The following is a 27,916-nucleotide window of genomic DNA, read 5'->3' as shown; positions in this document are numbered from 1 at the left end:
TAGTTCTCATTAAAAATACAGCTTCAGGTTTCCTGATGGCATAGAAGTTCTGTGAATTGCCTAGGCTAGAGACAATCCATAGTCAGACCCACAGCAACAACTCTTCGGAGAACGTGCAAAACAAGCAAGCTGGAGTTGATGGGTGGCACACAGACAGTTGGGCATGCAGAGGAAATTGAAGTACCCCTGCAGGTAACTGCTGGGACCTGGAGCTGGAGAGGCCTTCTGCAGGAACCCAGGACACTCCTATGTACAATTTGGGCCAGAGTGGCTCTGGGTGGCCAGATCCAAAGGGCTTTTGGCATGCACACTTACAGGGCTAAGGAGAGGGTGTGGGAAGCAGTAACCTGGGATGTAGACTTGAGTTTTGTGGGACTGTTGTACACAGCACTTCTGCCGCAGTTGAGAGCTGGAGATATGTGTAGTGAAGGCAGTGACTTGCAGACACTTGATACTGAACAAAATTATGCAGGCTGGGCAGGAAGGACATACCTCTTCAGTGCTATCCATTGTCATCTGCAAAGCCTGTATCCTACCATCTGGCAAAGAAAAAGCATTTAAAAGGCCCAGATTCATTCCTTACAGATCAGGCAATAAGGGTGAATTTAAAGCTGAGAGACAAATAAGTTGAAGACTAACCTAATGTCTCTTCATCCTATTGCTTGAATAGGATTCCTTTTAAATTCATGGTACATTGTAGCTTTAGATACAGATAAGAGACAGCTTTAGATACAGATATCATACTATCTGTTTTGTGTATTTTTATCTAAATTTTCTTTTGCTTTACCTTGACCCTCAAGTTTCTTTTTGCTTTCTGTAGCAGTATCTTGGGAAGACATTCCTTTGTGGGTTCATAATTTATAGTTCAGACAATATCATCTTTATTAGGTTTTTAAAAAATTCTTAATCTATTCCTTGTGCTTAGTTGTTCAGTCGTGTCCAACTCTTTGCGACCCTATGGACTGTAACCCCCCAGGCTCTCTGTCCCTGGGGATTCTCCAGGCAAGAATACTGGAGTGGTTTGCCATGCCCTCCTCCAGGGGATCTTCCCAACCCAGGGATCAAACCCAGGTCCCCCGCATTGCAGGTGGATTTTTTACTGTCTGAGCCACCAGGGAAGCCCAATATATTCCTTAACATATGCCTTATATTGAATTCATCTGTCACACTTACAACTCCTTGTTTATATATCTTTTTTCTCTGGTTGACATTTTATTACCCAGAAAAGTTATTGCCTAAGAGTTTATAAATTTCAGTGTATATTATCTCTTCCTTGTATTTATTCAGTTATGAAATAAGACTGTTTGCTTTGTGCCACTCTTAATGAAGTACTTCTTTATTCTCTAGCTAAAGAAAGTTCCATTTATGTAGGTCTTTTATGTCAATCTTTAATCTAGTTCTCTATTATTACAAAGCATTTAAAGCAGGGTATTCTTTCTCTTTCATAATTGATTAGTCATAGCTTTAAGTATGTTCTAGTGAAGCTATTGTGCAAGACTGTTTGAAAGTGTAAGTAGATAGCCCCCAAACACTTTGGTTTATTGTAGGATTTCCTCTTATTGAAATTATATTATCTGTCTCTTGTTTGGTCTTCCTCCCCTACCCTTGTCAGGCATGTCCTACCATCCAGGGCAGAGCTTGGAGGCGGGTTGTCTTTGGTTTATTGTAGGATTTCCTCTTATTGAAATTATATTATCTGTCTCTTGTTTGGTCTTCCTCCCCTACCCTTGTCAGGCATGTCCTACCATCCAGGGCAGAGCTTGGAGGCGGGTTGTCTTTTACTCTTGAATCTAAATGCAGGAGCGGAAGCATTATCAGCAGACACTTGAGTAGTGTCCTGGAGGGGTAAAGGTCACAGCTAAGATATTAAGACCAAGATCAATGTACTATTCTAAGGGACTACATAGAGTATGAAAGCCTGAAGATAAACAGGGCCTGAGAAACAGGGAAATAGAGGATAATAAAGTAAACTGATAAAACATTATTCCAAAGAATCCTGGCGATAGAATGCTGATATTGTGAGGACTTGGTTTGCAGGCACACCCCAGGTTTAGAGAGCTGGAACAGGGCAAATACATTTCAAGTAGTTACTTTTTATGTTTAGAGAGTTTCTCTTTTGTTATGGACTCAATTAGCTTACAGAAGTGAAGTTTAAAGGTACATAGTTTCCACTCTCCAGCTTCTCCTGGAACTCTTGTGTGTAGAGATCATTCCCATAGTTGTACGTAGAAGCAGTTTGTAACGACAGATGAGGCAGTTTCACCAGTATTGTTTTAGTATAATTCTTCATTTCAGTTCAGTTCAGTCGCTCAGTCGTGTCCGACTCTGACCCCATGAATTGCAGCACGCCAGACCTCACTGTCTATCACCAACTCTCGGACTTCACCCAGACTCACGTCCATCGAGTCAGTGATACCATCCAGCCATCTCATCCTCTGTCATCCCCTTCTTCTCCTGCCCCCAATTCCTCCCAGCATCAGAGTCTTTTCCAATGAGTCAACTCTTCACATGAGAGGGCCAAAGTACTGGAGTTTCAGCTTTAGCATCATTCCTTCCAAAGAAATCTCAGGGCTGATCTCCTTCAGAATGGACTGGTTGGATCTCCTTGCAGTCCAAGGGACTCTCAAGAGTCTTCTCCAACACCACAGTTCAAAAGCATCAATTCTTCGGCACTCAGCCTTCTTCACAGTCCAACTCTCACATCCATACATGACCACTGGAAATACCATAGCCTTGACTAGACGGACCTCTGTTGGCAAAGTAATGTCTCTGCTTTTGAATATGCTATCTAGGTTGGTCATAACTTTCCTTCCAAGGAGTAAGCGTCTTTTAATATCATGGCTGCAGTCACCATCTGCAGTGATTATGGAGCCCAAAAAAATAAAGTCTGACATTGTTTCCCCATCTATTTCCCATGAAGTGATGGGTATCTTTAAAATTCTTTGACACATGATTCGTAGATTTATCCACATTGATTTTCTAAGTTGGTTTACTATATCCTGGGTGTTGATGACTATTTAGCATGGTAGTATTTTAAATCTTTCTGTTAGGGGACTGTTGAGGAGAGGAAATTACCCTGGTGTTTTTCTTGGTCATTTTGGGTCAAAGAATTAATTAATCCTGAATCTCAACATAAGTCATTCTCTAAATAAAAAAGAAAAGTTAATGTCATTATCTGCTAAAGTTATATTTGACAACTATAAACCAGTGAGATGATTCTTGAACTCTCAGTGAAAAGGTCTTTTGGCATTGTGGGAAATAGAATTTTACAAACTGTACCACTGTACCTTGCTCTTATGCATTATGGTTTAATATTGTAGTTGTGAAGGTTATCAATCAGATTCTTAACCCTCTAATCAAACACGACATGTTACTAAGACTGCAGTGTTACAGGTTCAAACTAAAAAAGGTTTTAACTCTGTTTAAGAATACATGACAAGTGAGTGGCTCAAAAAGTTTATCTAATTTCTGAAATAGAGAAGAAAACTTACAGTGAAACGTAGTCAATTTTTTTGGTGTAACATCTTAATAAAAATGTTTCTTAGTCATGGCAGTTTATACCATTAATCTGTAATAAAAAATGCAAGTGCAAGTAACTCAGTAAAATAGGTTTTCAAAATTTAAGTTTCTACTATAGGAGAGTTGTGTGAGGAGAGTCGTGTGAGTATCCTTAAAGAATCTGTTGTATAAGAATTTCCATCAAGTAGTAGAAATAGTAGAAATAAACTAAAAGGGTTCTATGAACCTAGGACTATAAAACTAGCAAAGTGAAAAATACAGAAGAAATAGAACAGTATAATACTGTACAAAAATGATTTCTTAGATTTATGAACTTAATTTAAATTTTGAAATTTATCTACTTAGCATGTAGTTCAAACTGTTGACATATAGAAGAGATTAATCAAATTCATCTAAGATCTTACATTTTTATTAACTCTGAAGTTAGTAATTTCAAATGAGGAAGGAAGTAATGTGAGATGTGCTGTTATAATCATCTTGTGGAATGAAGGAGGCATATCCAGCAGATGGATGTGTGGGTAACTGGCAAATGGACACAGAGTTACCATGTCATTGCAGTCTGGAGAAGCATTTTGGGAGAGAACCCATGTGTATAAAGAGGTATGATTACATGTTAAAGTGATTAATGAATTAAGGTAGAAATTAGGAGTTCTTTCATTAAGTGGAACAGTTTCTAGCCTTCATTTGTTTCATTCTAAATATTACAAATATTTCTATTTCTCCCAAGTATTGCCTGAATTGCTATTGAAAGTAAATACTGCAACACATACACTTTGAACTGTTACATTTTTACTCAAGTATCTCCTTTTCAAATCAAGTTTAGTATTCACTAAATAGGTAGATTCCTGTCAGACCACTTCTATGGAACTTAGTCTTGGAAACTAAAGAAAATGGCCTATTTACATTAGCTTTATATTCACTTTAATTTTTAAATTCTTTATTCTGTGACCAAACAATAATTATGAAGATAATAATAAATGATTAAATTTTAAATCTTTTCCTATATTCTCAGATGTTCCCCCTGCCAGTTGATGTTTTGACCCCCCAGGATTCTGTAGTATTAACAGTAGTGACTGAGTCATGAACTTTTTTACTAAGCCTTTTTTAACTTGCCAAGAAATAAGTCCCTGTCTTGTTAGGTATGTATGTTTATGTGAGTGTATCTCACTTTCAGAGAGTCAAGGAGGATGCAGTGGTTTTAAGAGCAGGACAGAAAGTTTTCTATATTGCATTTTAACGTAAAGAAATTAACTTAGTTGGCCATGAGTTAGTCGAGTTTACAACTATTTTCTCCTTTGATCTTGTTTTAGAAATGGGTCTAAACATTAGAAAAGAAGCAATAACATGATTTGTTTTTACTAATCATGTAAAAGTATATATAGAAAACTCAGGAAACTAAAAAGTGCTGTTTTTTAATAAGAGAATTTAGTTGATTATGTTCTTGCCCTAGGCATAAATACCTACATGTGATATTGGGAAAAATTATTGAGTTCTCACAAATAACGTAATTTTTAAATATGTTCAAATAGACTGAATAAATTACAAAATCTACATAAAAGTGGAACATTTTACTGAGACACCAAAAACAAGATCAGAATAAAATCAAATACATATATTTAAGAGAAGACTTCATAGTGTTAAGAATGCAAATTATCCCAGTTAAGATATGAATTTAATATAATTCCAGTTATAATCCCAGAAGGGTTTTTATTCATTCATCACTTTGGAATGATGAGATGAAATGATCTTAAAGCTCTTATAGAAGGAAAAAATTTGAGAGACTAGTCAATAGGCAAACTAGCTGAGAAAGAACATAGTGGTAGTACTAGCTTAACCAGATAATCAGAATATTAGATAGAGCCAGTGTGATTGATTACATAGATATGATGTTGGTATAAGAATAGACAAAGGTCACTGAAAAGAAGAGAGACTTCAGAAAATACATTTCTGTATAAAGAGACAAAGATGGTAGTTTAATTCCACGGGAAAAGGATGGAGTATTAAAACTACTCCTGATACAATAATGTGCCATATGTAAAAGTGAATTCCTGTGAAAGCCTTAAACGAAAGCTAAAAGAATCATAATAATGTAAGAAAATTGAGGCATTTGCTGGAAGCCCAAGAGTTTCTTAACCATGGCTGGAAATCCAGATGCTATAAAAGGAAATTAGGAAAAAATACATAAACAATTTTAGTGGAATAGTAATAGGTTTGGAGAAACAAAGTTAAATGGATTACAGACAAAAGGTTAATGTTTGTACTGTACAATAACAGCAACACTGGCAAACCTATTTGAACACTAGGAGACGGATGTGAATAAGCATTTTCACTTCAGTTCAGTCGCTCAGTCGTGTCCGACTCTGTGACCCCATGAACTGCAGCACACCAGGCCTCCCTGTCCATCACCAACTCCCGGAGTTTACACAAACCCATGTCTGTTTAGTCAGTGATGCCATCCAACCATCTTATCCTCTGTTGTCCCCTTCTTCTCCTGCCCTCATCTTTCCCAGCATCAGAGTCTTTTCCAATGAGTCAGCTCTTCGCATCAGGTGGTCAAAGTATTGGAGTTTCAGCTTCAACATCAGTCCTTCCAGTGAACACCCAGGACTGGATCTTGCAGTCCAAGGGACTCTCAAGAGTGTTCTCTTAACAACACAGTTCAAAGCGTCAATTCTTTGGTGCTCAGCTTTCTTTATAGTCCAAATCTCACATCCATACATGACCACTGGAAAAACCATAGCCTTGACTAGATGGACCTTTGTTGACAAAGTAATGTCCCTGCTTTTTAATATGCTATCTAGGTTGGTCATAACTTTCCTTCCAAGAAGTAACTGTCTTATAATTTCATGGCTGCAGTCATCATCTGCAGTGATTTTGGAGCCCAGAAAAATAAACTCAGCCACTGTTTCCACTGTTTCTCCATCTATTTGCGTGATGGGACTGGATGCCATGATCTTAGTTTTCTGAATGTTGAGCTTTAAGCCAACTTTTTCACTCTGCTCTTTCACTTTCATCAAGAGGCTCTTTAGTTCCTCTTCACTTTCTGTCATAAGGGTGGTGATATCTGCATATCTGAGGTTCTTGAGATTTCTCCTGGCAATCTTGATTCCAGCTTGTGCTTCTTCCAGCCCAGCATTTCTCATGATGTACTCTGCATAGAAGTTAAAGAAGAGGGTGACAATATACAGCCTTGATGTACTCCTTTTCCTATTTAGAACCAGTCTGTTGTTCCATGTCCAGTTCTAACTGTTGATTCCTGACCTGCATATAGGTTTCTCAAGAGGCAGGTCAGGTGGTCTGGTATTCCCATCTCTTGAAGAATTTTCCACAGTTTATTGTGATCCACACAGTCAAAGGCTTTGGCATAGTCAATAAAGCAGAAATAGGTGTTTTTCTGGAACTCTCTTGGTTTTTTGATGATCCATCGGATGTTGGTAATTTGATCTCTGGTTCCTCTGCCTTTTCTAAAACCAGCTTGAACATCTGGAAGTTCCCAGTCCACGTATTGCTGAAGCCTGGCTTGGAGAATTTTAAGCATCACTTTACTAGCGTGTGAGATGGGTGCAGTTGTTCGGTGGTTTGAGCATTCTTTGGCATTGCCATTCTTTGGCATTGCCTTTCTTTGGGATTGGAATGAAAACTGACCTTTTCCAGTCCTGTGGCCACTGCTGAGTTTTCCAAATTTGCTGGCATATTGAATGCAGCACTTTCACAGCATCATCTTTCAGGATTTGAAATAACTCATTGGAATTCCATCACCTCCACTAGCTTTGTTCGTAGTAATGCTTCCTAAGGCCCACTTGATTTCACATCCCAGGATGTCCGGCTCTAGGTGAGTGATCACAGCATCAATAAGCATTTTACAGGAAAGCAATTTGGTGGCCAACAAACATGAAAAGATGCTGACATTTACAGTGGTTGAAGTAAAGTGAAAGTTGCTCAGTTGTGTCAGACTCTTTGTGAACCCATGGACTATACAGTCCATGGAATTCTCCAGGCCAGAATACTGGAGTGGGTGGCCATTCTCTTCTCCAGGGGATCTTCCCAACCCAGGGATTGAACCCAGGTCTCCTGCTTTGCAGGTGTATTCCTTACCAGCTGAGCCACAAAGGAAGCCCAAGAATATTGCAGTGGGTAGCCTATCCTGTCTCCAGGGGATCTTCTCGATCTAGGAATCGAACCAGGGTCTCCTGCATTGCAGGAGAATTCTTTACCAACTGAGCTATCAGGGAAGCCCTTATAGTGGTTAAATTAACACAAATTAAAATAACAACTACGTATTACTCTAAAGCCATCAGACCATCAAGAAATAGATACCAGTATTTATTATTAGCCAGATTACTGGAAAAAGAATACTATCAACACATAGCTGTAAGAAAAGTGAGATCTTTCATCCTTTTTGGACAGCTGTTTGCAGCATTTAGATTCTTTACTGTCTCAGCTACCAGGGCAGCCCCATTTTAAATTAAAATATCAGCAATTCCAACCTGAGAGGCTATCCTATAAAACCAAAAGTACTCTGTACATGTCCAGCGATGCTTATTTGCATTAGTGGTACCAGTGACCGAAATGAAACACAGCAGAAGAAAGTGAAATGTATACAGGAATGATTGACTAAATTGTGCTCTAAATCTGTACTAAGTTATTTAGAAACATGAGTTAGAACTGTCCAGATTGGCTTAGAGTAATTTATGAGTTATTGAGTGAGAAAAACAAGATGCAAAAAAGTGTGTGTAGTATAATCCCATTTCAGTGAACAGAGCTTCCCAAATTTACTGTATATATTTATACATGATTCTGTAAAGGTTGTTAAAAAAAAAAAAAAGTGAAAGCTTAAAAAACTTAGGTTACTGACATGTAAATAGAGAAGTTGATATGGGGGCAAGGAAGACCAGGCAAAAAAGAGACGATATTATCACATTTATGCATTTTAATTAAGCTTTCTGTGCGTGTATAAAACATTAAATAACATTGAAAAAGCAAATTGAAAATAGTTCATTTGATGGGTCACATCTGGTGGGTGCCGTTAAATTCTGTGCAGCCATTGTTCACTGAATGCTTACTGTCTGAGAGACAGCATGGTGGGTGTAATGAGTAGTACAACTTTGACAGTTATTAATTATTACATCAACAGTCATCAACAGTGGTTGATTGTTTAATGTGTGCTGGGGCCTATTGTAAGAGCATTATGCATAACTTCACTTAATCCTCACAACACTCTGGTGAGTGTTGTTGTTATTATATTATACTATATATTATTATTATAATAATAACACTCATCACAGTGTTGCAAGGATTGCATAATGCTCTTACAATAAGCCCTAGTACACATTATATTATTGTTATTATCCCTGGAGGAGGGCGTGGCAACCCACTCCGGTATTCTTGCCTGAAGAAACCCCATGGACAGAGGAGGCTGGCAGGCTACAGTCCGTGGGGTCGCAAAGATTGTCATACACGACTGAGTGACTAAGCACAGCACATTATTATTATGTGTTACTTATTATTGTCATCTACATTTTATATATGAGAAAACAAAATAAGCTTGTGTAATTGGTACAATTTAAGTGGTAGAACTAAGGTTTGAACCCAGATGAACTGACTCCAGAGGCTACTGATCATTAAAATATGCTGCCATCTTTGTCCATGAGTTGCTTGTTACAGTGAAACAATGGCAGTATAGAAAACAGTGACCTCAGTGCCATCATTGAGGTTATGAACAAAATATGGGAGCCTAGAAAAGGAAGGGCTTGATCTGATTGCAAGAATATAGAATATCTCACAGCAGAATTGAATATTAGTTGACTCTGCGGAGTAAGTATAAGTAGTCATTCTGCAGATGGAGAATGCACAGAACGGTGGGGAGAATTTAATAAGCACAGTTATAAAAATGGGTGTATGCCTGCAAAAAAGCCGGTAATGTAGTGGGACTGACATATATAATGTTGTGTGAGAAAGAAATAAGAGATAAGGGCATAATATTAGCTGAGGCTCTTGGCTTTGATGTAAGGTATTCTGAACTTTAGGTAATTATTAATGGCTGAATACTTTTGAAAGAATAGTGATATGCTTTGAGAAGATCATATTTCTGAGGTCTTTAGCCAGGTGAATAGAAATTGAGAAGCTTGACCCAGGTTTCATAAGACTCAGAAACAATCTCAACATACTCATTTTAGTGTTAATAAGAAAGTTACAGAATCTAAGATGTATTTGTAAAGGAGGAGCGATAATAACCAGAGGGAACTTAAGTCCTCTGTTAGTTTTTGAGTTTTCAACTAGCAGAAATGGATTAAAAGAAATAAGGAAGCAAATATACTTTAAAGGTTTTTTATTTCCTCACACATAGTATAATTTAATGGAAGACACAAAACACTAATTTGTTAAAAGGTTCTGGGTTTTAGACTTGGCTCAGGACTTAATCTATAAAGATACATTAAGCAAAATAACAAGAAACTGAGTTACAATTTACAAAAGCTGAAAATACTATGAATTTTAATACATTACTTTCCATTGTCACACTAGTAAAAAACAATGATTTCTTCCTACTTTACTAGAAAAACTTATAAAATACTTTAATTTTGTCAGATAGTAAACTCTTTAGATAAGTGAAATAAAATATTCAAGAGACATTGTTACTACTTCCAGCTCCCTAAGCCACTTGCTAGATCATCAAAAAAGCAAGAGAGTTCCAGAAAAACATCTATTTCTGCTTTATTGATTATGCCAAAGCCTTTGACTGTGTGGATCACAATAAACTGTGGAAAATTCTGAAAGAGATGGCAATACCAGACCACCTGACCTGCCTCTTGAGAAACCTGTATGCAAGTCAGGAAGCAACGGTTAGAACTGGACATGGAACAACAGACTGGTTCCAAATAGGAAAAGGAGTACGTCAAGGCTGTGTATTGTCACCCTGCTTCTTTAACTTCTATGCAGAGTACATCATGAGAAACGCTGGGCTGGAAGAAGCACAAGCTGGAATCAAGATTGCCAGGAGAAATATCAATAACCTCAGATATGCAGATGACACCACCCTTATGGCAGAAAATGAAGAGGAACTAAAAAGCCTCTTGATGAAAGTGAAAGAGGAGAGTAAAAAAGTTGGCTTAAAGCTCAACATTCAGAAAACTAAGATCATGGCATCTGGTCCCATCACTTCATGGGAAATAATTGGGAAACAGTGGAAACAGTGTCAGACTATATTTTGGGGGGCTCCAAAATCACTGCAGATGGTGACTGCAGCCATGAAATTAAAAGACAGTTACTCCTTGGAAGAAAAGTTATGACCAACCTAGATAGCATATTTAAAAGCAGAGACATTACTTTGCCAACAAAGGTCCGTCTAGTCAAGACTATGGTTTTTTCAGTGGTCATGTATTGATGTGAGAGTTGGACTGTGAAGAAAGCTGAGTGCTGAAGAATTGATGTTTTTGAACTGTGGTGTTGGAGAAGACTCTTGAGAGTCCCTTGGACTGCAAGGAGATCCAACCAGTCCATTCTAAAGGAGATCAGTCCTGGTGTTCATTGGAAGGACTGATGCTGAAGCTGAAACTCCAATACTTTGGCCACGTTATGCGAAGAGTTGACTCATTGGAAAAGACCCTGATGCTGGGAGGGATTGAGGGCAGGAGGAGAAGGGGACGACAGAGGATGAGATGGCTGGATGGCATCACCGACTCGATGGACGTGAGTTTGAGTGAACTCCAGGAGTTGGTGATGGACAGGGAGGCTGGCATGCTGTGATTCATGGGGTCGCAAAGAGTCGGACATGACTGAGTGACTGAACTGAACTGAACTGAAGCCACTTGCCCTAGACTGACTTAATGCCATTCATTTTGAAATGAATATGAAATTCTTCCAGGCATGCATTAGCTATATTCTGGGTGCTTCAGAAGCTTGTTTGTACAAAAAAAAAAAATTTTTTTTGGTGTAATAATGATATGGTAAAGCCTTGCTACTTCCTACGTACATGAAGATTATATTCTCTTCAGTCTCAAGAATTACTTAATCTCTCTCATAAGAGTGTTGCTATTACTGTATGTTTAGAAAATAGACTGTACATTTAGAAAATATTGAGAGGCATTTGAATTTGGAGCATAAACAAATAGATCTTGAACTTTCACAAACCCAATTAGCAGCATTCGTCATCAATAGTGATAGTGTTGTCCAGAGAGATAAATACCTATCTCTCAGTCTGTCCATCCATCCACTGCTATATAGTAAGATGATAGAATTAACATTTAAAAATATACGCTATATTTTTATTTACATCCAGTGACCTTGAAGCTAAAGGTATTACTTCTAGATAACCTCTGTAGAGAAGATAAACTCTTAAAATTATGCTACCCTGAATAGCACAAGGAATTTCATGATTTACATTTGGAATCTAAAAAAGTGATACTGTCAGTTTGGTTTATTTCTCTCACTCAGTTCTTGTCTGCTCGTAACAAAGATTTAGAATGACTGGAGAACTTGTAGCTCAAACAGACAGGGTTTTATTAAGCAGGCAGTATTCTTAATGACAGACTAGTTACAGCTCAAGCAGGCAGCAGACTCCTGAGACAGAGGAGCAGGCAGACCCCTACAGAAGCACACGGGACCTTCTTGGCTTCTCTTTTTGTACTTTCTGTTTCCTCCGCCTGGAGTAGGATTGGTTATGCTCACTGCAAAATAGGGGATGGTACCAGTGTTTGCCTGATTGGTTATGCCCAGCAGCAATCAGGGAAGGGGTTGTGTTTTCTTGCCTGCGGTTCTCACTCTCGTCTTCCACTTCCCCTTTCAGGGTTTTTGGTTTTTTTTTTACCCTCTGCATGATTCTATATCTGACATTGCCAAGGAACTTATTTACAAGACAAATAGACTCAAGCAAGCAGAAAAGGTTGCATATACTAAAGGGGAAAGAGGAGGAAGAATAAATCAGGGATTTGGGACTACCAGATGCACACTACTATATATGAAATATTAAAACTTACTGTATAGCACAGGGAACTGTATTCAGTATCTTGTAATAACCTATAATGGAAAAGAATCTGAAAAACAGTGTGTATATGTATACATACACACACTTTTTCATATATATATACACATATCTCCCAATCACTTTATTGTACATCTGAAACATTGTAAATCAACTATACGTCAATTAAAAAAAAACAAGTTTTGGATTAATGTGATTCAGAAAGAAAAAATGAACATAATACTAAAAGCTGAATAATTCTGGGTCCTAAAATAATTCCCTTTTGGATCTATTTTGTGACTAAATATTAATATCCTTGCATATGAAATAGTGCTTTCAGCATTCAGGTATTTAATTAGGGAATAATACTTGGAAAATACAAATTTGTTAAAAATGAACGGTATGTCTTCTCTACCGTCAACTGTTCTGACGATCAACCCCACTCTTCAGGTTGACTATAAAGCAAATGTTGCACAGTGCTTTACTTTATATTATTATATTAGAAATAAACAGTGGTTGTTTTTCTCTTTTAAGAAAAAAGAATTTCAGGACTTCCTATCCTAATATGACACTGTCTCATTTTGAGACAAGCTATTTTACACAGTATATTCTTTGATAGTGATTATCTTAAGCACTTCTGTAGTCCAGTTATTTAAAAATAGCCCCACCTTTCTCATCTTTTTTTTTTTTTAATAGATATTAAGAAAAGAGAAACTGATAGCTGTAAAATTTTAGGTCTTACTAAAACACTTCCATTGCAGTAAATTGACTTTCTATCTAATAGATGAGAAATTGGAGCATAAAGAGCCTTTGGTGCCTAATGGTATATATGATTAGAAAAGACTGGACAAGGTTGTTTTAAAAGTTCTAGCAGGAAGCATAGCTGTGTTCATGTCTTTATGTCTTAATATCCTTAACAAGGGCTTCTAAGAGGAAACACCTGAAATGAGAGCTAGCTTGCTGATCATGGTTAACAAAAGTTACAGTCATATTTTATCCAAATATAACAAGGCCTAAAAAGTGGCAGTTTTTTACATTGATAGGTAGATAGCTGGATAGATAAAGGAAGTTATCTGTTGAGCTGGGTAAAGGAAGGAAGGACAGAAAGAGAGCCAGCATAACATTTTATGTATTTATTTTTTTAATAATTTTTTGAAGTATAGTTGATTTGCTGTATTGTGTTAGTTTCAGGTGTACAGAAAAGTGATTAAGCTATACATATATGCATATATCTATATTCTTTTTCTATTTTTTTCCATTATAGTTTGTTACAAGATATTGCATATAGTTTCTTATGCTATGCAGTTAATCCTTGTTGTTTATATGTAGTAGTGTGGGTCTGTTAATTTCATACTCCCAGTTTATACCTCCCTGCCACTTTGGTAACCGTGTTTGTTTTCCATGTCTGTGAGTCTGTTTCTCTTCTGTAAATAAGTTCATTTGTACTAATTTTTAGATTCCCCATATAAGTGATGACATATAATATTTGTCTTCCTCTAGATTCCATGTATAAGTGATAACATATAATATTTGTCTTTGTCTGATTTCACTTAGTATGATAATCTCTAGGTCCATCCATTGTTGCAAATGGCAGAACATTATTCTTTTAATGGCTGATTAATACTCCATTGTGGGCTTCCCTGATAGCTCAGTGGTAAAGAATCCACCTGCCAGTGCAAGAGACGCAGATTCGATCCTTGGGTTGGGAAGATCCCCTGAAGGAGGAAATGGCAACCCACTCCAGTATTCTTGCCTGGGAAATCCCATGGACCGAGGAGCCTGAGGGGCTACCGTCCATGGGGTTGCAAGAGTGGAACATGACTTAGTGACTGTATATATGTATATTTTTTCCCATTCTTTTATATATGTGTGTATATATATATATAGTTATATAGATATGTATCCATACTTTTTTAGATTCTGTTCCTGTATAGGTCTTTATCACATGATCCAGGAATCCTACTCCTAGGCCTATATCTGGAAAAAATGAAGGCTCTAATTAAAAAACATACATGCCAGTCCAGGTTCAATGCATGATGCTGGATGCTTGGGGCTGGTGCACTGGGACGACCCAGAGGGATGGTGTGGGGAGGGAGGAGGGAGGAGGGTTCAGGATGGGGAACACATGTATACTAATTAAATAATTTTCTATTAAAGAAAAAAAAAAATAAAATAAAAAAAAATACATATGCTAAGTGGGATTGCTGAATCATGTGGTAACCATTGTATTTTGATTTGCACTTCTCTAATAATCAGCATTGTTTAGCATCTTTTCATGTATCTGTTATGTCTGTTGGCTATCTGTATGTCTTTGGAGACATGTCTAAGTCTCCTGCCCATCTTTTGATTTTGAATTATTTGGGTATTTTTGTTACTGATCAGCATCCCTTTCTAATTCTCTGGTGAACATGTCTGTTATCCAGAGAGAGAAGAGGACTCTGGGCAAAACCAAGGTCACACTAACATTAACGGGCAGGTAGAGAAGAAGAAGACCAAGAACAAATGTTCAGAGACACTGGTGTTTTGAAGTAAGTGGAGGAGAAAGAGTCTTGTTGCAAGGATATTAAATAAGAGAGTCAAGAAAAGTCCATTGGATTTGTCAAGATATCATTTAAGACTTTTGCCAGACTAATTTTAGTTTTAGAGTACTTCATTAGATTGTGGTTTTAAGAGTGATTGAGTGGTTAAGAAGTAGGAGACACAGAATTAATGACCAAAGTCAGTTTTCCTTTAACTCTTTGAAGATGTCATATTTTCTTTCATAAGATAAGCTAGACCATATGCTGTCATATAAGAAATTATTCTTTTAAGAAAAAAAATTCATTTTAGTTGTTAATACTGCTTAATACTAGAACTTTTCATGCAAATTAGCCTGCTCTACTTATTGCCCCTGCCCTCCCCAACAGCCAGGAGCTTAGAAATTTTCTATTAGAACATGCCCTCCCCACCAGCCAGAAGCTTAGAAGTTTTCAGTTTTCAGTGCCTTAAATCTGGTGGTGGTTTAGTCACTAAATCATGTCCAACTCTTTGTGACCCCATGAACTGTAGCCCACCAGGCTTCTCTGTCCGTGGGATTCTCCAGGCAAGAATAATGGAGTGGGTTGCCATTTTCTTCTCCAGGGGATCTTCCTGACCTAGGGATCAAAACAGGGTCCTCTGCACTGAGGGCAGATTCTTTACTGACTGAGCCACCATGGAAGCCTGTCTTAAATCATTAGTAAATGTAAAATACAGAAATATGGATGTATGCACAAAAAATTCAGATGGTAAGGATTCACTACTGAGATGTACTGTCATAGTTTGAGGGAGTCCAAAAATAATACCCTCTGTTGGCAGCCCACACCAGTATTCTTCCCTAGAGTATCCCATGGACTTAGGAGTCTGGCGGGCTATGGTCCATGGGGTTGCAAAGAGTTGGACATGACTGAAGCAACTTAGCATAGCATCCCTGCCCAAGTTCAGAATCATTGGCGATATAAGCAGATGAATTCTCTGGTGGAATTCAAAATAACTGCTTTAAAATTGATAAAGTCTAGAGTGAAGGACAGGGCTTATTTGCGTAGTCACAAAGTAACAGCTAATACTTCAGGGCTGACTTAGATATGTTTACTAATAAGCTTGTTACTGGTGCGCTGGACAGCCAAAGAGAGGGAGAAACAGAATTCTTGCTCCTTCTGCTAAAAGATCAGGAGCCCAAAAGGGGCTGAGCTATGCATACCTAGTTCTTCTCTTTCATCTTATTAGTGAAGTAAATCATTCCTCTCCTGGATAATGAAGGTGGCAGATGCCGAGTGAGGAGGCAGAAGTGTCACTGTAATAGAAATTCCTAGTAAGGAAGCTTGAGACCAGTGGAAAAGGGGTTACTGCCTCATTTTATTTTCCAGTATGCTCTTTTAATGAGGTATAATTCACGCAAACTAAAATGCACAGATTTTAAGTGTACAGTTTGAGCTGTGACAAATGTACATACTTACGTAATCACTATTCCCATCAAGATATCAACGTTCTAACACTTTTTAAATGGACTCAAGGCAAGAGTTTTTTAAGTAGTAGCCTCTTAATTCATTTAAAATGCTTAAGTTCAGTTCAGTCTCTCAGTCGTGTCCAACTCTTTGCGACCCCATGAATCGCAGCACACCAGGCCTCCCTGTCTATCACCAACTCCCGGAGTTTACCCAAACTCCTGTCCATCGAGTTGGTGATGCCATCCAGCCATCTCATCCTCTGTCATCCCCTTCTCCTCCTGCCCCCAATCCCTCCCAGCATCAGGGTCTTTTCCAGTGAGTCAGCTCTTCGCATCACGTGGCCAAAGTATTGGAGTTTCAGCTTTAGCATCAGTCCTTCCAATGAACACTCAGGGCTGATCTCCTTCAGAATGGACTGGTTGGATCTCCTTGCTGTCCAAGGGACTCTCAGGAGTCTTCTCCAACACCACAGTTCAAAAGCATCAATTCTTCGGCGCTCAGCTTTCTTCACAGTCCAACTCTCACATCCATACATGACCACTGGAAAAACCATAGCCTTGACCAGACGGACCTTTAAATGCTTAAAACATACATTAAATTTGTAATAATTCTGTTGACAGCTTTGACTGTCTCTGGATGAAGAATTTAGTGAACTTTTCCTCAAGAAATCTCACATCATTACATATATAATTATTTCTATGGAGAGACTGAATGGTTTTTTTAATTGAGTAGAAATCTTTTTAAAAATGTATGTAGTTTTTAGTTATATATTTTATATCCTTAAGTACTTAAATTGGCTTCATTAATATCTCTCTATATTAAAATATAACATCCTGATTTATATTTCTGATAATATGGAATGCATATTTAAGAGGTAACATTTATTGAATACCTTCCCTTCCCCGTTGGTATACTTTGGCTCATAAGTGGGTGTTACAGAGGACGGCAGCTAGACAGCTTTCTGCAAGTAAGGAATGCGTTCCTTTATGCACTGAGTAAATTTAACAAATACTGACTGGCTGCCTTTTTGTGCTGAGAAATAGGTATAATGCGATGACTGTAATTGACAAGGTGCCCCATACAATATAGTAGGGGAGCAGCTGTGAAGGCTGGATGCAGTGATGGAAAATGACCCTGGAGGGTTGAGGAAGAGAAGATTTAGATGAGCACGGATGGTCTCTGGGGTGGTGACAGTTAGGCTGAGACTTAATGAGAAGGGGATGTCATGCAGGGAGCATTGGGGATGGAATCAAGGAAAAGAAAGAAGTAAAACAGGTCCAGATGTCTATACACATAGTACTAAATAAGTCTTAACTACTTTTATTACTTGTTGACTAATAGTTTTGATGGATTATTATAATTTGACTAACAGGGTATCTTGTTTTTTTCCTCAGTTTTGTGGTAACTATTTGTTACTTTTAGTAATATCAACTTAGATATTGTATCTTATTCATACTTTATTTCAGAAAAATTAACCTAATAGCTACATACTAAGATTGAACAAGTATATCTGAGATATGATTCCCTATGAGTTTTTAGTTAACAGAAGACATACATATGGACATAGTTTTCTTTTCCTTTAGGGAAAAAAATCAATTTCTTAAGCTATTTGAGCTCTCTTAAGAAAATAAGTAGTAACAGTGGTTGTGAATTGATACGCTGAAATTTTTAATAAAGTTTATTTGGGATGATTAGGTTAGCCACAAGTTGTATGAGGCATCACTGGAACATGTTTGTATTATATAACATATATTTTTAAGTTTACTTTTTCCTGTGTTAGCATGGAAAATAAATGACCACTTATTTAATAATTGTTGTTCTTTAGTCAGTTAGTAATGTCCGACTGTTTGTGACCCCATGGACTGCAGCATGCCAGGCTTCCCTGTCTTCCCTGAGTTTGCTCAGAGTCATGTCCATTGAGCTGATGATGCCATCTAACTATCTCATCCTCTGCTGCCTCCTTCTCCTCCTGCCCTCAATCTTTTCTAGCATCAGGGTCTTTTCCAATGAGACTGCTGTTCACATCTGATGACCAAAGTATTGGAGCTTCAGTGTCAGCATCAGTCCTTCCAATCAGTATTCAAGGTTGATTTCTTTTAGCATTGACTGGTTTGATTTCCTTGTACACCAAAGGACTCTCAAGAGCACAGTTTGAAAGTATCAATTCTTAGGAACTCAGCCTTCATGTTCCAACTCTCACATCCTTACATGACTACTGGAAAAACCATAGCTTTTACTATATGGACCTTTGTTGGTAAGGCGATAGCTCTGCTTTTAATATGCTGTCTAGGTTTGTTATAGCTTTTCTTCTACAGAGCAAAGGTCTTTTAATTTCATGGCTGCAGTCACCGTTCGCAGTGATTTTGGAGCCCAGGAAAATAAAGTCTGTCACTTTTTCCACTTTTTCCCCGTCTGTTTGCTATGAAGTATGAAGTGATGGGACCAGATGCCATGGTCTTCGTTTTTTTAATGTTGAATTTTAAGCCAGCTTCTTCACTCTCCTCCTTCACCTTCATCAAGAGGCTCTTTAGTTCTTCTTAGCATTCTGCCATAGGGTGGTGTCATCTGCATATCTGAGGTTGTTTATATTTCTCCCGGCAGTCTTAATTCCAGTTTGTGCTTCATGCAATCTGGCATTTCTCATGATGTGCTCTGCATATAAGTTAAATAAGCAGGTTTGACAGTATACAGCCTTGATGTTCTCCTTTTTCAAATTTGAACCAGTCCATTGTTCCATGTCCATTTCTAACTGTTGCTTCTTGACCAGCATACAGGTTTCTCAAGAGGCAGGTAAGGTAATCTAGTATTCCCATCTCTTTAAGAATTTTCCACAGTTTGCTGTGATCCACACAAAGGCGTTCACGTAGTTAATGAAGCAGAAGTAGATGTTTTTCTGAAATTTCTCTAGTTTTTTCTATGATCCAACAGATGTTGGCAATTCGATCTCCAGTTCCTCTGTCTTTTCTAAATCCAGCTTATACATCTGGAAGTTCTCCATTCATGTACTATTGAAGCCTAGCTTGGAGAATTTTGAGCATGACTTTCTGGTATATGAATTGAGTGCAATTGTGTATTAGTTTGCACATTCTTTGGCATTGCCCTTCCTTGGGATTGGAATGAAAGCTGACCTTTTTCAGTTCTGTGGCCACTGCTGAGTTTTCCAAATTTGCTGAAATATTGAATGCAGCACTTTAACAGCAGCATTTTTTAGGATTTGAAATAGCTCAGCTGGAATTCCATCACCTCCCCTAGCTTTGTTCATAGTGATGCTTCCTAAGGCCCACTTGACTTCACACTCCAGGATGTCTGACTGTAGGTGAGTGACCACACCATTGTGGTTGTCCAGGTCATCAAGACCTTTTTTGTACAGTTCTTCTGTGTATTCTTGCCACCTCTTCTTAGTATCTTCTGCTTCTGTTAGGTCCATACCATTTCTGTCCTTTATTGTGCCCATCTTTGCTTGAAATGTTCCCTTGGTATCTCTAGTTTTCTTGAAGCGATCTCTAGTCTTTCCCATTCTGTTGTTTTCCTCTATTTCTTTGCACTGATCACTGAGGAAGGCTGTCTTATCTCTCCTTGCTGTTCTTTGGAGCTCTGCATTCAGATGGGCATATCTTTCCTTTTCTCCGTTGCCTTTCATGTGTCTTCTTTTCTCAGCTATTTGTAAGGCCTCCTCAGACAACCATTTTGCCTTTTTGCATTTCTTTTTCTTAGGGATGGTTTTGATCACCACCTCCTAGTGCTACGAACCTTCGTCCATAGTTCTTCAGGCACTCTGTCTGTCAAATCTAATCCCTTGAATCTATTTGTGACTTCCACTGGATAATCATGAGGGATTTGATTAGGTCATACTCGAGCAGCCTAGTAGTTCCCTTCTTTCTTCTGTTTAAGTCTGAATTTTGCAGTAAGTCTATTAAAGTTTATACCTTATTTGAGGCAGGGTGCTCAGGGCTGGTGCACTGGGATGACCCTGAGGGATGAGATGGGGTCGGAGATGGGAGGGAGGGTCAGGATGGGGAACACATGTATACACATGGCTGATTCATGTGAATGTATGGCAAAAACCACCACAATATTGTAAAGTAGTTAGCCTCCAATTAAAAAAAGAAATAAAAAAAAAAAGTTTATACCTTATTTGAAGTAAGAAAATGCCTGAGTTCATGATCTGAGCCACAGTCAGCTCCTGGTCTTGTTTTTGCTGACTGTATAGAGTTTCTGCATCTTCAGCTGGGAAGAATATAATTAGTCTGATTTCAGTATTGACTATTTGGTGATCTCCATCTGTAGAGTAGTCTTCCATGTTGTTGGAAGTGTGTTTGCTATGAAAAGTGCATTCTCTTGGCAAAACTGTTAGCCTTTGCCCTTCTTCATTTTGTACTCCAAGGTTAAATTTGCCAGTTACTCCAGGTATCTCTTGACTTCCTGCTTTTGCATTCCAGTCCCCTGTGATAAGGCTTCTCTTGTGAGTCAGAGGGTAAAGAATCTGCCTGCAATGCAAGAGACCTGAGTTTGATCCCTGGGTCAGGAAGATCCCCTGGAGAAGGGAATGGCAACCCACTCCAGTATTCTTGCCTGGAAAATCCCATGGACTGAGAAGCCTGGCGGGCTACAGTCCATGGGGTCACAAAGAGTCAGACACAACGAAGTGACTGACACCCCTGTGAAGAAAAGGACCTTTTTCTGGTGTTGGTTCCAGAAGGTCTTGTAGGTCTTAATAGAACTGTTCAGCTTCAGCTTCTTTAGCATTAGTGGTTGGGGTTTAGACTTGGATTCCTGTGATACTGAGTGGTTTGCCTTGGAAACGAACCGAGATCATAAGCTGACAATGTACAAAATTCTATTAAAATTTATACGTTACTTTGAAGTACGAAAATGCCTGAAATTCAAATACTAGAGCAGCAATCTCAGGGGTCTTTGGTAACCTAGTAGGGTGTCTGTGATGTGAAAACTATTTGCATAGTATCGAGACATTTTTTTTTCTCTTTTTCACCGTGTTGACATTTGCATTCACAGTGTTCTAAAAGTAATTGGAGTTGAAGACTGCTGGTGCTTCAGTGTGTGTTAATCAGTAGTAGCAGCAAACTGCAATATTAGTAGTTATTATATTCTTTATTATCATATCCTTGAGGTTGAAAAAAATGCCAATTTCATTTAAGAATGTCCATGATGTGGGCTTCCCTGGCAGTCCAGTAGTTAAAACTTTGCCTTCCAATGTATCAAGTATGGGTTCAGTCCCTGATCTGGGAGCTAAGATCTCCCATGGCTCAGGGTCAAAAAAATAAAAATAAAAAAGAAGAAAACAAAACACAAAACAGAAGCAGTGTTGTAACAAATTCAGTGTAGATTTTTAGCATGTTCCACAACAGAAAAAAAAAAGACCATGTTTTTAAAACTTTCAGCCTTTTCATACACATTTTGAAAGTACACGGTGATAAAATGGGAAGTACACATAAAACACTTGCATTGCATTGTAAACTCTGATAGTTATCTCTAAGTAAAGCAGTTGTGCACTCTTGAGTTGTGAGCTGACTGAGATACTTTTTTCCTTGGAATAACTTTTTTTTTTTTTAAGAACTGAGAGAGAAACTGGCTTTTCATATTTGGTAGATATTTTCTCACAAATGAATGAGGTTAATTTCTCACTGAAGAAAAAAATTGACAGTATCTGTTCCTAGTGATAAAATTAAGAATTTTTAAGAGAAAATTGGAACTTTGGAAAACTTGTATCACTTTCAGCTTGATAGTGTCCTAATACCTAGTCTTTAAAAAAGATTAGTGATGATATTAAGAAATATGATATCTTGAAATAGTACAATGAAATGTGTTGATATTTGGAAGATATGCATGTCTCCATGACCTAATTTTTTAAATGATCCATTCATCAATGATAAATCTATTGCATGTATAAAAGCTTCAGAGTGCAAAAGAGCAATGGATTTTCATATAACTTGGCAGTGCTCATTTGTATTGTTTCAGATTTCACATGGCAACTAATATTTTAAAAAATACTGCTCATTAAGTTTTGGTATGGTATCAAATAATGCCCACCATTATCTGAAGCCTATATGCAGTTCAGGAAGCAACAGTTAGAACTGGACATGGAACAACAGACTGGGTCCAAATAGGAAAAGGAGTATGTCAAAGCTGTATATTGTCACCCTGCTTATTTAACTTCTGTGCAGAGTACATTGTGAGAAATGCTGGGCTGGAAGAAGCAGAAGCTGGAATCAAGATTGCCGGGAGAAATATCAATAACATCAGATATGCAGATGACACCACCGTTACGACAGAAAGTGAAGAGGAACTAAAAAGGCTCTTGATGAAAGTGAAAGAGGAGAGTGAAAAATTTGGCTTACAGCTCAGCATTCAGAAAACGAAGATCATGGCATCTGGTCCCATCACTTCATGGGAAATGGATGGGAAAACAGTGGAAACAGTGTCAGACTTTATTTTTGGGGGCTCCAAAATCACTGCAGATGGTGACTGCAGCCATGAAATTAAAAGATGCTTACTCCTTGGAAGAAAAGTTATGACCAACCTAGATAGCATATTCAAAAGCAGAGATATTACTTTGCCAACAAAGGTCCGTCTAGTCAAGGCTATGATTTTTCCAGTGGTCATGTATGGATGTGAGAGTTGGACTGTGCTGAAGAATTGATGCTTTTGAACTGTGGTGTTGGAGAAGACTCTTGAGAGTCCCTTGGACTGCAAGGAGATCCAACCAGTCCATCCTAAAGGTGTTCATTGGAAGGATTGATGCTGAAGCTGAAACTCTAATACTTTGGCCACCTCATGCGAAGAGTTGACTCATTGGAAGCAGGAGGGGAAGGGGACGACAGAGGATGAGATGGCTGGATGGCATTACCAACTCGATGCACATGAATTTGGGTGAACTCTGGAAGTTGGTGATGGACAGGGAGGCCTGGCGTGCTGCTATTCATGGGTTTGCAAAGAGTCAGACACAACTGAGCAACTGAACTGAATTGATTATCTGAAGATGCAGTTAAAATACTCTCCTGTTTCTCAACTGTGTATATGTGTGAGGCTGAGTTTTTTTCATCTACTCAATCAAAACAACAAATATAAAAGATTGAGTACAGAAGCAGATAGGAGGATCCAGTTTTCTTCTATAGGGCAGACATTATAGAGACTTGTGAAAATGTAGAGCAATGTTGCTCTTCAGTAAGTTTTCTCAGTTTTGAAGTATTTTTCATTAAAAATATAATTATGTTAATAGTTTTATATTAGTTTTAAATGAATTACTAAAGTCAGTCTTTAAAAGTCTCATTTTTAATTTTTAGTATGTTAAATATCAATATAAATAATTTTAAAAAGAGCTCTTTTGTACATGATACTATACACAGAAAATCCTAAACACACCACCAGAAACTATCACACCTTATCAATGAATTTGGTAAAGTTGCAGAATACAAAATTATTATACAGAAATTTGTTGCATTTCTGTACTAACAATGAACTATCAGAAAAAAAAGTTATGATGATAATCCCATTTACTGTTGCATCAAAGAGAATAAAATACGTAGGAATAAACCAACCTGAGGAGTTAAAAGACCTGTACTTGGAAAACTATGAGACATTGATGAAGGAAATTGAGATTTTACAAGCAGGTGAAGATATACAATATTCTTGGATTGAAAGAATTACTATTGTTAAAATGACCATACTACCCAAGGCAAGCTACAGACGCAATCTTTGTCAAAATACCAATGGCATTTTTCACAGAACTAAAACAAATAAGTTAATAATTTGTATGGAAGCACAAAAGACCCTGAAAAGCCAAAACTATCCTGAGAAAGACCAGAGCTGAAGGAATGACACACCTTTACTTCAGACTATACTACAAAGCTGCGGTCATCAAAACAGCATGGTGCTGGCACAGGCAGCACCATAGATAAATGAAAGAGAATAGAAAGCCCAGAAATAAACTGACACACTTATGGCCAATTAATATACAACAAGGGAAGAAAGACCATACAATGGAGAAAAGATGGTGTCTTCAATAAGTAGCGCTGGGAAAACTGGATAGCTCCATGGAAAAGAATGAAGTTAGAACATTTTCTAATACCATATGCAAAGCTGGACTCCAAATGGATTAGAGACCTAAATGTAGGACCAGAAATTATAAAATTCCTAGAGGAAAATATAGACAGAACACCTTTTCATATAAATTGTAGCAATAGTTTTTTGGATCAGTCTCCTAAAGCAAAGGAAATAAAGCAAAAATAAACAAATGGGACCTAGTTAAACTTAAAAGCATTTGTGCATCAAAGGAAAGCATCAGCAAAATGAAAAGCCTACTGAATGGGAGAAAATATTTACTAACAATATGACCAATAAGGGGTTAATATTCCTAAATATATAACTAGCTCATACAGCTGAAAATCAGAAAAACAACCTGATTTAAAAATGGACAGAAGACCTGAACAGATATTTTCCAAAGACATGCGGATGACTATTAGGCACATTAAAAAATGTTCAACATCATTAATCATCAGGAAAATATGTCAGAACCACAATGCGCTGTCACCTAACACCTGGCAGAATGGCTGTCATTAGAAAGACCGCAAGTAACACATGCTGGTGAGGATGTGAAGAAAAGGGAATCCTTGTATACTGTTAGTAGGAATGTAAATTGGTGCAACCACCGGAAAACACCATGGAGATTTCTCTAAAAATAGAACCACCATATGAGCCTGTAATTCCACTCCTGGGTATACATACCAAAACACTAATTCAAAATGATACATTCATCCCAGTGTTCATAGCAGCCCCTCTCCCCTTCCTTCTCCAAACTGGTTACCACTGCTTTGTTCTCTGTATCGGTGAGGCTGTTTTTTTTTTCGCTATATTTACTAGTTTGCTGTATTTTTTAGATTCTACATATAAATGATATCACACATTATTTGTCTCAGTGTTCCAGTATTAAAAAAAGAAGGAAATTCTGCCATTTCCAACAAGGTGGGTAGACCTAGAGAGTATTATGCTAAGTGAAATAAGTCAGACAAATACTGTATGATATCATTTATATGTGGAATTTAAAAAATACAACAAACTAGTAAATACAGTAAAAAAGCAACAGACTCACTGATACATAGAATAAAGCATGGGCAATAAAAGGGTAAAGGATTAAGTACTACAAACTGTGATGTAGAGAATAAGCCACAAGGGTATATTGTACAATATAGGGAATATAGCAAGTATTTTATAATAACTATAAATGGATTATAACCTTAAAAAATTGTGAATCACTGTATTCTATACCTGTTATTTATATAACATTATACATCAAATAAAAAGTTAATAACCCCTTGGCATCCTAAATAATTTTTAATATGTAAAAAAATTTTAACAATCTATGGTCTGGAGAAATCCATATATAATTTAGGAGAAGAGCAGTGTTTTAAAGGGCTTCCCAGGTGGCTCAGTGGTAAAGAACCCGCCTGTCAATGCAGTAGACACGGGTTCAGTCTTTGGGTCTGGAAGATCCTCTGGAGGAGGAAATGGCAATCACTCCAGTATTCTTGCCTAGGAAATCCCATGGACAGAGGAGTCTGGAGGGCTACAGTGCATGGGGTCGCAAAAAGTCAGACTTGACTTAGTGATTGAGCATGCCAAGTGCTGTAAAATCCAAAATGTGCACCTTTTGACTTAAAGCAGTACTTAGAAGTGTTTAAATGGCAGTTTTAAAAAGCTTTGTATTATTGAGCATCCCTGAGACATACCCCCTGAGACAGGGGCTTCTGTTCATGGAATTCTCCAAGCAAGGATATTGGAGTGGGTAGCCATTCCCATCCTTCCCCGGGGGATCTTCCCCATCCTTGGGTCTCCCACATTGCAGGCAGATTATTTACCATCTGAGCCATCAGGGAAGCCCATAATAATAAACAAACTTTATTATTTTAAGTCAGATTATTTTGAAACTTTTCTAAAGCTTCATTTTCATTTTATATATTTAAAATGCAACAGAGGAAGCCAAAAAAATGTAATCCATTATTACTTGGAAAGCTTATGTAAGTTTTTGTGGACTTTTCGTTTTTTTCAGTTAACCATAGCTGGTTCATGAACAATAAATAAGGCATAAGAATGCTGAAAAGATGTTCTATGACTGTAGAATATTCTTGGTATCATACAGATACAATGACTATTTTAGATGAGTTAAATGGATAAAATTTTATTTAAAAATGAGTAATTGTATAGTCCATTGCCATTTTGAATGTATATGAAAATTAATTCACCATAATGGGAGCCTTTTGCTTCTTTGTACTGTTTATCGTGAAACATGATGGTTAGTGAGGTTTCTGATTCTCTTCTTTTCTCTAAGCAGATAATCTCAGTGATACCTTGAAGAAGCTGAAGATAACAGCTGTCGACAGAACTGATGATAGTTTAGAAGGATGCTTGGATTGTCTACTTCAAGCTTTGACACAAAATAGTAAGTTGATTTTTTAGGTGGCGGGGGGGAGCGGTGCCCTGGTGACTCAGACTGTGGAGTCTGCCTGCAGTGCAGGAGACCTGGGTTTGATGCCTGGGTTGGGAAGATCCCCTGGAGATGGAAATGGCAACCCACTCCAGTATTCTTGCCTGGAAAATCCCATGGATGGAGGAGCCTGGCAGGCTACCGTACATGGGGTCGCAAAGAATCGGACATGACTGAGCAACCTCACTTTACTTTACACTTTAGTAGGTTTTTTTTATGTTTACTCAAATGCCAAACAAAAAAAAAGAAATCAAGTCAGCAGTCTTTCAAAAATTTATGTATAGTTTAGCAAATAACTTGCATTCACATTGTTTGAATTCTTTTGAATCCTGTGTTTGAATACTGATGCTGTTTTCCTTGTTCCACCCTCCTACCTACCTTCCCACCCCCAGGATACTGAAAGCCAAGTTGATAGGCAGAAGAAAGGAGAAATTGATTGGTAGTGATGACATTAATACCAATCCCAGAGAGAGGCAGTTCTTAACTGACATGCATCAAGAGTTGTTTTTCTTCTTAACACCTACATTTGTGCTTTAAAAAAAAAGACTGTGTTTACATGTGGAGAGGAAGCTTATGAAAAAAGGAAGAAACAGAGAGGGCACTTAAAACCCTTAACATTTTTTTATGATAGCTTTTTAATCATTTTACTTTAAAATAATGTATGCTTAGATTTAATTGGAAAGAGCCATCATCAGTCATCCAAAAATCCCTTAAAATTGAGGTAACTCTTGATCTTTGGTGGTGTGGTAAATAATACTAGAGATAAAAATTACACAGCTCTTCACTGACCAAGTCATTGTATTGTTGCATTTGAGCCATCATATTTCTAGTCATTAATTTCTGTATTATCACAGTGAATAGATAGATACAGAATACTTTTCATTTGTTCTCTTAATTCTGCTTGGTTGTACTTTGGTTTATGCTTTACTTGTTTTTAATTATGCCTTTATTTTACCCTGAGAGTAATTATGTAGCTGA

The 27,916-nt window shown here is 37.7% G+C and overlaps 1 protein-coding gene across 7 annotated transcripts in view; it reads left to right on the top strand.

The window, feature by feature from the left end:
* The window catches only part of RAP1GDS1 (Rap1 GTPase-GDP dissociation stimulator 1), a 150,686-nt gene that overhangs the window by 21,008 nt on the left and 101,762 nt on the right, over positions 1-27,916 (top strand). For 4 of the 7 annotated variants that reach the window (XM_024993025.2, XM_024993024.2, XM_024993022.2 and 1 more), the window contains exon 2: positions 26,783-26,893. In XM_024993025.2, the coding sequence (XP_024848793.1) occupies positions 26,783-26,893 (111 nt within the window). 7 annotated transcript variants of the gene reach the window in all.

The sequence above is a fragment of the Bos taurus genome, chromosome 6 (genome assembly GCF_002263795.3).
Source record: "Bos taurus isolate L1 Dominette 01449 registration number 42190680 breed Hereford chromosome 6, ARS-UCD2.0, whole genome shotgun sequence".
Classification (NCBI taxonomy): Eukaryota; Metazoa; Chordata; class Mammalia; order Artiodactyla; family Bovidae; genus Bos; species Bos taurus.
This window is presented reverse-complemented; position numbering and strand designations above follow the sequence as displayed.